The sequence below is a fragment of the Scyliorhinus torazame genome, chromosome 8 (assembly GCF_047496885.1).
Source record: "Scyliorhinus torazame isolate Kashiwa2021f chromosome 8, sScyTor2.1, whole genome shotgun sequence".
In the NCBI taxonomy this organism is placed as follows: Eukaryota; Metazoa; Chordata; class Chondrichthyes; order Carcharhiniformes; family Scyliorhinidae; genus Scyliorhinus; species Scyliorhinus torazame.
Window position 1 is genome coordinate 266,603,348 of NC_092714.1, and position 12,010 is coordinate 266,615,357.

The following is a 12,010-nucleotide window of genomic DNA, read 5'->3' on the forward strand; positions in this document are numbered from 1 at the left end:
TCCCTCGCTTTGCCTCCCCTCGCACTGCCTCCCTCACACTGCCTTCACTCACACTGCCTCCCCTCACACTGCCTCCCCTCACACTGCCTCACTCGCTTTGCCTCCCCTCACACTGCATCCCTCACACTGCCTCCCCTCACACTGCCTCCCTCGCTTTGCCTCCCCTCGCACTGCATCCCTCACACTGCCTCCCCTCCACACTGCCTCCCCTCACACTGCCTCCCTCACACTGCCTCCCCTGGCACTGCCTTCACTCACTCTGCCTCCCCTCACACTGCCTCCCTCACACTGCCTTCACTCACACTGCCTCCCCTCACACTACCTCCTCTCACACTGCCTCCCTCGCTTTGCCTCCCCTCACACTTCCTCCCTCACACTGCCTCCCCTCACAATGCCTCCCCTCACACTGCCTCCCTCACACTGCCTCCCCTGGCACTGCCTTCCCTCACACTGCCTCCCCTCACACTGCCTCCCTCACACTGCCTTCACTCACACTGCCTCCCCTCACACTGCCTCCTCTCACACTGCCTCCCTCGCTTTGCCTCCCCTCACACTGCCTCCCTCACACTGCGTCCCCTGGCACTGCCTCCCCTCACACTGCCTCCCTCACACTGCCCCCTCACACTGCCTCCCCTGGCACTGCCTCCTCTCACACTGCCTCCCCTCACACTGCCTCCCTCACACTGCCTTCACTCACACTGCCTCCCCTCACACTGCCTCCTCTCACACTGCCTCCCTCGCTTTGCCTCCCCTCACACTGCCTCCCTCACACTGCGTCCCCTGGCACTGCCTCCCCTCACACTGCCTCCCTCACACTGCCCCCTCACACTGCCTCCCCTGGCACTGCCTCCTCTCACACTGCCTCCCTCACACTGCCTCCCCTGGCACTGCCTCCCCTCACACTGCCTCCCTCACAGTGCCTCCCTTCACACTGCCTCCCTCGCTTTGCCTCCCCTCACACTGCCTCCCTCACACTGCCTCCCCTCATACTGCCTCCCCTCACACTGCCTCCCTCACACTGCCTCCCCTGGCACTGCCTCCCCTCACACTCGGGCTTACTAACATTGTTAATGACCGATTAACAAAGACATTCTGGCGGCCATCTGCAACATTACTCTCTCGATAAAGTCCTCCCTTCCTCTCAAGCTTTCTCTGAAAACCTTCTCGAAGAAGGAATTTTCATTTATATCGCATCTCTACCTTAGAATATCCCAAAGCAGTTCACATCCAATGAATCACTTTTGAGTTCTAGTCACTGATGCAATGTAGGAAATGCAACAGCCAATGTGTACACAGCAAGCTCCCACAAACAGCGATGCAATAATGGCTACATCATCTCTTTTGGCTGAATCATACATTTAAAAAAATAAATCAAGAGTACCCAATTATTTATTTTCTTATTAATGAGCAATTTAGTGTGGCCAATCCACCTACACTGCACATCTTTGGGTTGTGGGGATGAGATCCATGCAGACACGGGGAGAATGTGCAAACTCCACACGGACACTGACCCAGGGCCGGGATTCGAACCCGGGTCCTCAGCGCCGTGAAGCAGCAGTGCTAACCACTGCGCCGCTGTGCCGCCCTTTGAGTCATACATTTTGACCCTGGGATCTTTCACATTCATTTGAGAAGACAGATGGGGGTCTCAATGTTAACATCTCATTAGATTAGGATCTGGAATGCACTGCCGGAGAGTGTGGGGCAGGCAAATTCAATCGTGGCTTTCAAAAAGGAATTGGATCATTGTCTGGGAGGAAGATTTACAGGGGCTATGGGGAAAAGGTGGGGACTGGCACCAGGCAAGTTGCTCTTGCAGAGAGCCACCGCGGGCATGGCAGGCTGGCTGGCATCCTCCTGTGATAAGAGCCCAGTGGTTTGTCTGTGTCCCGCCTCCATCGGGTACCCTGCCCTCAGTTGCATTGGTGATCATGGACTTCCATTGGGTTGGTCCATGGTTACACTTGGTAAGGTACTGCTGTGTTTACCATTGCCTTCTGCAATATGGCTGACCAGGAAACCCTCCCTGGAAATTACATCTGGTTACGATGTCAATTTCTTGCTGATAAACCCAGGAATGTGATTTCCAGTCACACCGAGTTTCCCACTTGCCATCAGCTGTATTTGGAAGAATTTACAGGCTGATACTCAACCTGTTTGGCCCCGTTATTTACGCACCTGCCATCAAACCCTGCAGTGCGCCTTGAAGCCAGAGACACCACTCATTCTGCCACAAAGCCGCCCTCGGCTGCCTTACCCAATTACACCTCATAGATTTTGTAGAATTTACAGTGCAGAAGGAGGCCATTTGGCCCATCGAGTCTGCACCGGCCCTTGGAAAGAGCATTCTATTTTTAAAAACGATTTAGAGTGCCCAATTCATTTTTTTCCAATTAAGGGGCAATTTAGCGTGGCCAATCCACCTACCCTGCACATCTTTGGGTTGTGGGGGCGAAACCCACACAGACACGGGGAGAATGTGCAAACTCCACACGGACAGTGACCCGGGGCCGGGATCGAACCTGGGACCTCGGCGCCGTGAGGCAGCAGTGCTAACCCACTGCGCCACCGTGCTGCCTGAAAAAAGAGTACCCTACTAGGGTGGAAGTGAGGGCTTAAGTGGGTCGGTGCATACTCGATGGGCCGAATGGTTTCCTTCTGCACCATATGTTCTATGTTCTCTGTACTTCAGCCCAGACCTGCACCCTATCCCTGTAGCACAGTGACCCCACCTAACCTTTTTGGACACTAAGGAGTAATTTAGCAAATCCAATCCACCTTAACCTGCACATCTTTGGACTGTGGGAGGAAACCGGAGCACCCGGAGGAAACCCACGCAGACACGGGGAGAACGTGCAGACTCCGCACAGACAGTGACCCAAGCCGGAATCGAACCCAGGAGCCTGGCGCTGCGAAGCAACAGTGCTAACCATGCTGCTACCGTGCCGCCACAACCCTGTCCCTCTCCCCGGTGTCCGCCCAGTCACAGCACCAAGCCCACCTGGGTGAAAGTCATCAACAGTATCTTTAACTGTGACTGCACTGGGACACCGGGTAGGACCAGAGGCTCTAACCGGGTCCCAGGGGACAGGGCAGGTACCCAGTGGAATAGCAGTGGAATAGCTGCTGGTTTGCTGGGAATTGTATGAAGCTGCCCAAAGCTGCCCTCTTCCCCAGGAACCTTCCTGGGCTGTTCCAGTGTAAAGATTCCCTTGCAACTGGGGCGGGAGGGCTCCTTATTATTGCTTTTGTTAACCAAAAATGTGAAAGGAAATTACGTCTGGTTACGATGTCAATTTCTTGCTGATAAACCCAGGAATGTGATTTCCAGTCACACCGAGTTTCTCAGTGGCTGGAGTAAGTGACAGTCTCTCTCTCTCTCTCCCCCCAGCACCACACTGCTGTCAGATCGGAGTGGAGAGGTTGAACCCAGATATATTATTTCACAGAAATATATTGCACCCAAACCGCCTTGGACAGGCCGAGTGCTCAACATCAGCAAGTAATTAAAGAGACTTCTCTTTCTCTCTCTCTCACACAGAGTGTTGTCGGAACTCTCTCGCCGATTGCTGGGAGCAGCGACTGCGGGCACCTGTCCCTGGTTGCAATATTTTTGAGTGTGAAATATTTTTATTGGAAATGATTCAAAATTTGAAAGTTTTTAAGAGAGAGGGCGCTGGGCAGGATTACGCATTCCTTGCTCCTGGAAAGAGGGATTGAGACAAGACTCGAAACATTTGCTCTGCCTGGGAAAAGAAGGACAAGGGACTCCACCAGAAGAGAAGTGGATTTTTTTTCTCCCTCTCTCACCTTCTGTCTCTCATTCCCTGGTTTCTCCTTCACTGGCTGAAAGGGTCCGGGATTAATTTGCAGTCAGCCGAGTCCACTATGGGACAGATTCCTAAAGTGCGGAGGAAAGTGTTGGAGAAATTTGTCTGGAAGTTTTGGGAGTCGGTACATTCTCAGCTTGGTGCCACCCTGCAGGAATTCGCCCCCAGTGAGCTCGGAGCATGGAATTACTGAGAAATCTCCCCCTCCTCTTCTGCTGCCTCAGCTGGATCTGCCTCCTGCCCCGTCCCCACTCGGCGGCCGTCCTCAGCCCCTCCGGGAAGAGTGATGCCCCCCTCCGCCAGGGGCTGCCCGGCCCGGGCAGATGGGGGGTGCCCGGGACTGGCAGAGCTGTGTCCGGCCTCAGGAAAGGGAATAGGAGGACTGGCGAAGGGACGGTCAAGGCCGAGAAGGCGAAGGTGCAGGGGGGAGCGGCCGGCACTCCCAGAAGGTCCAAGAAGCCGGCCAGCCCCCAGGTGACCCCTCACGACTACATGCTGTTCCTGTACAGGAGCCTGTCAGTGGCAGAGCGCAGTGGCTCCAACAGCAGCCTGCAGCCGGCGGCGGGACGGGCGAATACCATCACCAGCTTCGTGGACAGGGGAGAAGGTGAGAGGGTTAAACTGGACTGTGTACGCTGGGGGTGGGGAGGGAGGGGGGGGGGGGGGGGAACAGGACACCCAGGGACCCGCTAATCGGGGCTAATCCACAGGCTCTTTAGCTATTGGCACACACTTTCAAATTCAAACCCATCCCGGAAGATTTGTCCAGTAATTTCCCCAAATTTCCCTTTTAATCCCCGAGCTCCTCAATTTCACATTGGGACTGAGTGAAAGTTTCCTTAGGAGGGAATGGAGGGATTTGCGATTAACACAGACAGGCACACAGAGACAGACAAACACTCAGAGACACAGACACACACAGACAAACACTCAGAGACACAGACACACACAGACAGGCACACAGAGACAGACAAACACTCAGAGACACAGACACACACAGACAGGCACACAGACAGACAAACACTTAGAGACACAGACACACACAGACAGGCACGCAGAGACAGACAAACACTCAGAGACACAGACACAGACACACACTCAGAGACACACAGAGACAGACAAACACTCAGAGACACAGACACAGACACACACTCAGAGACACACAGAGACAGACAAACACTCAGAGACACAGACACAGACACACACTCAGAGACACACAGAGACAGACAAACACTCAGAGACACAGACACAGACACACACTCAGAGACACACAGAGACAGACAAACACTCAGGGACACAGTCACACACACAGACAAACACTCAGAGACACGTACACTGGCACAAGGACGCACACAGCCAAACACAAACACACACACACACAGCCACATACAAATACAGACACACACAGGGACATAGACAAATACACACACACGCAGACAAACAAACACACAGAGACTAACAGACACAGGGACACACAAACAGGCACAGAAACAAACACAGACACACAGGCACAGAGAGAAACAAACAGACAGGGACACGCACACAGACACACACATATATAGAAACACGGATGCTGTTAGCTCGGTCCCAGTTAGACCCCAGTCGCTGTCAGTGAAGCCTCTGTGGGTAAAGTGTAAATTGGGGACTGTCTAAAGCAATGAGGTGATTGGTCATTCAGGGCTGCCTCTGGGCAGTTCAGGCTGTTGATTATTGATCTCTGGGTTCCAGTTCTGATCGGGTTGTGTGGGAAAGGCATTGATAGGAACAATATCCTTCCAACAATCCCAATTTGTGAGAATACTGAGGGTGCGGGAAATGTGACAGCCGGGAGTCTTGGGGCAGCTACACCGCGGGATGTGAGCAGAGAGAAAGAGGGAAAGTTGCAGCTCCACCGGGTCATGGGCATTGAACCTGGGTTCTCCCTCCACAGACCGAGCCTGACCCGCCCACGGTTCCCAGCAACTTCTCTCTTAGACCATCAGTGATACATTCTGCTGATTTGCAACCTAACCCGTGGAGGGGATTGGGGTGGGGGTGGGGCGTGAGGAGTGGGGGAGGGGATAGGGGGGAGGGGGTGGGGGATGGGGAGGAGCGGGTGGCGGGGAGGGGGTGGGGGAGGGTACTGGGGGTGTGTGGATGGGGATTGGAGGGAGAGGGGGAGGGGTTTGGGGGGGGGGAGGGTGTGGGGACTGGGGGGGATTGGGGGAGGAGGGGGCGGAGGGGGATGGGAGGAGGGGTGGGGATTGGGGGGAGGGGATGGGGATTGGGGGAGGGGGGATTGGGGGTGTGTGGATGGGGATTGGAGGGAGGGGGACAGCGGGAGGGGAAGGGATGGGGATTGGGGTGTGTGGATGGGGATTGGAGGGAGAGGGGGGATGGGGAGCAGGGGATTGGGGGGGGAGGGGATGGGGATTGGGGGTGTGTGGATGGGGATTGGAGGGAGGGGGATTGGGGGAGAGGATAGGGAGGAGGAGATTGGGGGGAGGGGATGGGGATTGGGGGAGGGGGGATTGGGGGTGTGTGGATGGGGAATGGAGGGAGGGGGAGAGGGGGAGGGGAGGGGGAGAGGGATGGGGAGGAGGGGGTGGGGATTGGGGGGAGGGGGCAGAGGGGATGGGGATTGGGGCGATTGGGAGTGTGTGGATGGGGATTGGAGGGAGGGGGAGTGGGGGTGGGGAGGGGAGGGGGATTGGGGTGTGTGGATGGGGATTGGAGGGAGGTGGTGGGGGGATTGGGGAGGGGATGGGAATGGGGATTGAGGAGTGTGGATGGGGATTGGAGGGGGGAGGAGGGGATTGGGGGGGTAAGGATGGGGATTGGGGAGAGGGGATGGGGGATGGGGATTGGGGGTGTGTGGATGGGGATTGAGGGTGTGTGGATGGGGATAGGGAGGGATTTTGGGGGGGTGGGGTGATGTCTGTCGCACTAATTCCAGGTTGGAGGTGATTTATTAACCCTGGTATCCAACTCCACGCCTGCCTCGAGTCTCGACCCAGTGACAGAGATTGAAGGCTTGTGGTGACTCTTCCAACCCCATTAGCACTGCCTCCTGGTGGAAGGAACCCCGAATGGGTCATGTTGCAGCAACAAATTCCATGTCCCTGTTTCCTAAAACCTCCCTGACCAACCTGTTCACCAGCTGTGGCCGAAAAGACCGAATTTGGTGTGGTTTGCATGTCAAACCTTCTTGGAAAGGGGACCGGGGACGTGTTAGCGGCGCTGTATAAATGCAGGTTGGTCGGTGCCTGAAACGATGTGGCCGAGTTTCTGAGGGGTCCCTGGGGGGGGTGGGGGGGGCGTGGTTACATTCACCCCAGTCTGCCTAGTGTCTTACTGGGTGTAATAGCTCCCCCTTCCCAATAACAAAGCCACCCAGTTGCCAGGGCCATTGGGTCAGTCAGTCAGTCCCAGGGCCCAAGGCCACTGGACAGATTCACACTCTGCTCTCTCCCCTCTGCAAATTCTTGAACTGATCATTTGGGGAATGCAGGTTATTGGCTTCGCAGTCAAGGGGGAAGAGCCCCTGCTGTCTCAGCTGCGTCTGTGAAAACTGAAAGGAACCCCAGAGGTTAGAGAGAGGCTTTCCTCGCGGGAAATGTTCTTAATCAGGCTGGAGTTGCTTTCTCGCGGGCATTAGTCTAAATCCACCCAGACTGACCTATCCTGCCATTTCCACATGTTCTCTATCGACTTAAAAATCCCCCCAGGGTGAGGTGTGACTGTGCAATAAACTGTGTCTCTCTATGCCACGACCAAGGGAGAGCTGAAAACGCTCGGGAATAGCATCAGGGGATTCTTCAAGCCCACCACTTGGCCCATCCTGACTGTGCTAGCTCCCCGAGTGAGCAACTCAACCAGTGCTCTTCCCTCACCTTCCCCCCCACCCATCACCCTGCACAGATTCCGTTTCTGATGACAATTTAATTCCATCTTAAATGCCTCAGTTGGATCTCCCTAACCAAATTTCCAAAAATAGTAGTATATTTAAAAAAATATATATGTTAAATTATATTTGAAAGCCAGCCTGCAAGCTATATGTACATATATCTGCTCTGCTATGTGGTTTTTGCTTTGACTTTCAGTGGTTATTTTTGAGGGTCGGGGAAGCAGGGAGGTGGACCTCACTGGGGGGGGGGATGTGAGGGACAGGGATTCTCTGTCAGGGTGCCTTACCCTGTGGGTGAGAAGCAGGGATGTAGGTGGGAGAGAATTAAGGAAGAGGTGGGGTGAGGGTCAGCATGGTAGTGGGATGAGGGTGGAGCAAGGAAGGGAGTGAGGTGCTGAAGAGAAAGGGAATGGGAGAGAGTGGGGGGGTGGGGTGGTAGGGAGGGTGAGAATCCCTGTGAGAGTGGGGGGTGAAGGTCAGGGTAGAGGTCAGGGTGCAGATGGGTTCCGGGTCGGCGTGAGGATCAGGTGAGGGTCAGGCTAGGGGTGGGTGTGAGGGCCAGAATGGAAGTAGGCATCAGAGTGAGGTAGGGGTGGGGATAGGGACCAGGGTGAGTGTGGGAGCCAGCACGGACTGAGGGTCAGGGTACAGTTAAGGTGGGCATCGGGGGACATGTTAGGGGTGAGAATCAGGGTGGGGTTAAATTGAGGGTGGGGATGGGGTCAGGGTAGGGGTGCGGATCAGGATAAGGGTGAGGGTCTGCGTAGGGGTGAGGGTCAGGGTGAGGGTGGGCATCAGGATGGGGTAAGGGTCTGGGTGGGGGGTGGTCAGGGTGGGGTGAGGCTCAGGGTGGGCATCAGGGTGGGGGTAAGGGTCTGGGTGAGGGTGGGGGGGTTGGTCAAGGTGGGGGTGAGGGTCATGGTTGGTGTCAGGGTTGGGCTGCGGATCAGGGTTAGGGTGGGGGTGAAGTTGGGGGACAGGGTAGGGGTTGGGGGTCAGGGTGTGGGTGGGCATCAGGGTGGGGTCAGGGCCATGGTGGGGGGGGAGGTTAGGGTAGGGTGAGGGTCAGGGTGGCCATCAGGCTGGGGGTAAGGGTCTGGATGGGGGTGGTCAGGGTGGGGGTTAGTGTGGGGGCAGGGGGCAAGGTGAAGATGTTTTTGAGCATAATGGTGTGGGTGAAAAGGGGGTGGGTGAGAATGGGGAATGCCATGAGTGGGTGGAGATGTGGGTGGGGCTGGAGGTGATGTGAGGATGGGGAGTGTGAGTGAGGGTGATGCTGTGGTAAGGCGGGGGGGGGGTAGGATTGTGGATGGGGGTGGGCCTGGCATGGGTGAGAGTGAGGTTGGGGGTAGGGCTGGGGAAATGGCAGAATGAGCTGAAAATGTAAAGCTTCCTTTGGCAAACTAAGGAACTCGCTTTCTCACTCTCTCTTTCTCACTCTCTCTTTCTCACTCTCTTTCTCACTCTCCTTCCATTTGTCCACTTGTTTGCATCCTTTCCTAACCCTCACTGTCTTCTGATAACAAAAGGTAGGGGAATGGACAAGGAGATGGATGGAGCGTGAAGGGTCCTATTTCCATGATAACCCTTTGGCTTGTTTAGGCATTAGTACCGGTGCCTGATCAGGTCACCAGGCACCACATGGTTTGAATGGAGATGTGGGCTGGATCAAACCCAATATTGGACATCTCAGGTCACTGACCGGGAAACACGCTGTATCTCTCTCTCCTGCTATAAGATGCTCCTAAAACCTACCTCTTTGATCAAGCTTTTGGCCACCTTATCTCCGGATGTGGCTCAGTGTTAATTTTGTCTAGCAATGCTCCTGTTAAGAGCTTTGGGGCATATAATTATATTAAAGATGTGCAAAAATGCCAGTTCTTTTCTGTTGTTGAATATCATCCCACACTAGGGTCAGAAATCCATGTCATAGGAATTTGGTTGGCCCTGTGAATACTTTGGCCCTGTGAATAAATGGTCTCCGTTTTTGGTATTGCCGGTCCAATCATAGGCAAGGCCACTGGGTTTTGGTGTAAAACTAGGCCACATCAGGAATGTCACCTCCAAAACACCAGCAGGAATCTGGAATCTTGTGTTAGGGATTTAAAGCTTGTAGGGTCAGATTAGAGGTCAAAGAAAAGAGCCAGCGAGGTTTGGGTATTTTCCTTGGGCTATTTCTTTTTTTTAAGTGTAAATTTAGAGTGCCCAATTATTTTTTCCAATTAAGGGGCAATTTAGCGTGGCCAATCCACCTACACCTACACCCCCACAACCACGCAGACACGGCGGTGGGCGGTGGGGGGGGGGGGGGGGCTATCTCACTCGGCCTGGGCACAGCAGGGGGCAGTGGAGAGTGATCGCACCGCCAGATAGCAAAGGTGGCGAGTGAGGGCACACTCCACATGCTTGCTCTTTGGCCCTTTCTGTTCGGCCCACACGCTGAGGAATGGCCATTTGGGGTGCAGGGCGGAGAGCTGCTGATGTGTCGGAAACCCCACCCCAGCACAGGCCGGCTTCCTCCGAGGGAGCAGAGGGGACGTCAAAAACATTTGCAAACTGGAACTAAAATGAATATTAAGAAAAGAAGCGACTAAAAATATTACCCTGAGCCACACTTTTCAACCAAATGTACCTTCAAGTGAACTATTGTGGGGTGTCTGGGCTTTCTCTCCTTCAAAGCTGAGCTTTTGTGCATTATGATAAATCTGCACATTCTCATTTAATCTTCAACATATTATTCACCATTGAGGCCACCTTTCTAACGACTGGAGTGCTGTGAATTCCTCATGTACTCAATGCATTTAACATTTTTCTTCAGTGCTTTTCCTGTCCAACATTCTCCTCTTCTTTCCTGAACATACCTACTTACCTTGGAGCACAGCTCCCTGAGTGTCTGCAACCGTCTGTGTGTATGTATATGTGCATGTGCGTCCATGTGTCGCACACTCATATATACACATACTCTGTGTGTGTATTTGTGTGTGTGTATTTGTGAGTGTGTATGAGTGAGTGTACAAGCGTGTCTGTGCATGTGAGGGGGTGTATCTATGTGTGTGAGTTTGTATGTGTGTATCTGTGTGTATGCATGTGTGAGTGTGCAAGTCTGTGTGCATGTGAGGGAGTGTGTGTATGTGAGAGAGGGAGTGTGTGTGGGTATGAGAGGGAGCGCGTGTGAGAGGGAGTGTGTGTTTGTGTGTGAATGTCTGCAAGTCTGTCTGCATGTGAGAGTGTCTGTGCATGTGAGTTCACATGTGTGTATGTGAAAAATTCTAAAACCATACAGTACTTTGGTCACCCCCCTGCACCTTACTTATTCTCAACTGTTTAGATAAAATATCCCAATTAACCTTGGCGGTTGTATATAACCAAATGCAAATAATAACACAGGAAACCTCAGAAAAAACCTGTCGTAACCTCTGTATGGACACTAACTGATTTGCTGTGTATTCTATTTACAATTGTAAATATCAAGGCATAATGAAGTCAAGGGTGTGCAGTTCACCCACCTTTTAGTCCATCAGGATCTGTTTCAATGCTAGTGATATCACTGGCCTTTCTTTCATTATTACCAAATTGTAGCTCTTTCCTTATCAAAAGGAAATGCGTCAGGAGGATAACGTTTCAATTGCTGGTAAAATGCCTTGTCGTCTGCATCACCCGTCCTAAAAGAGGCAGCTGCGGAGATAACAGATGTGCCGGCTATGATTTTCCAAAATTCCCTAGATTCTCGAAAGGTCCCAGCAGATTGGAAGTTTGCAGATGTTAACCTGCCATTCAGGAAAGGAGGGGGAGAAAAGAAGGAACGATAGGCCAGTTAGCCCGACATCAGCCTTCGAGAAAATGCTGCAACCTATTCTTCAGCAATTCTTAACAATGCACTTAGAAAGGCATAGTGCGGACAACGTTTTATGAAAGGGAAATGGTGTTTGACATATTTATTGGCGTTTATTATGAGGATGTAACCAGTAGAGTAGATAGAAGGGAAACCTGTAGATGTACTATACTTATTTAATAAGATGCCACACTAATGTTTAATATGGAATATAAGGGCTCATCGAGTTGTGGTAACATATTAGCACGAGTAGAGGATTGGTTAATGGACAGGGAGCGAAGAATAGGGCATTTTCCAGTTGGCAGGTTGTAACTAGGGGAGTGCGGCAAGCATCAAGGCTGAGGCCTCAGTTATTTACAGTCCATATTAATGACTTAGATGAAGGGACTGAAGATAATATATCCAAGTTTGCTGATGATACAAAGTTAGGTGAGAATGTAAGTTTTTCTTTTCCTTTTTAAA

The 12,010-nt window shown here is 53.0% G+C and overlaps 1 protein-coding gene across 1 annotated transcript in view; it reads left to right on the top strand.

The window, feature by feature from the left end:
- Positions 1-3,427: 3,427 nt before the first annotated feature.
- The window catches only part of LOC140428618 (growth/differentiation factor 5-like), a 45,636-nt gene continuing 37,053 nt past the window's right edge, over positions 3,428-12,010 (top strand). Inside the window, exon 1 of the mRNA XM_072515281.1 lies at positions 3,428-4,437. Within this exon, the coding sequence (XP_072371382.1) occupies positions 4,011-4,437 (427 nt within the window). The 5' untranslated portion in view covers positions 3,428-4,010. The remainder of the gene's footprint in view (positions 4,438-12,010) is intronic.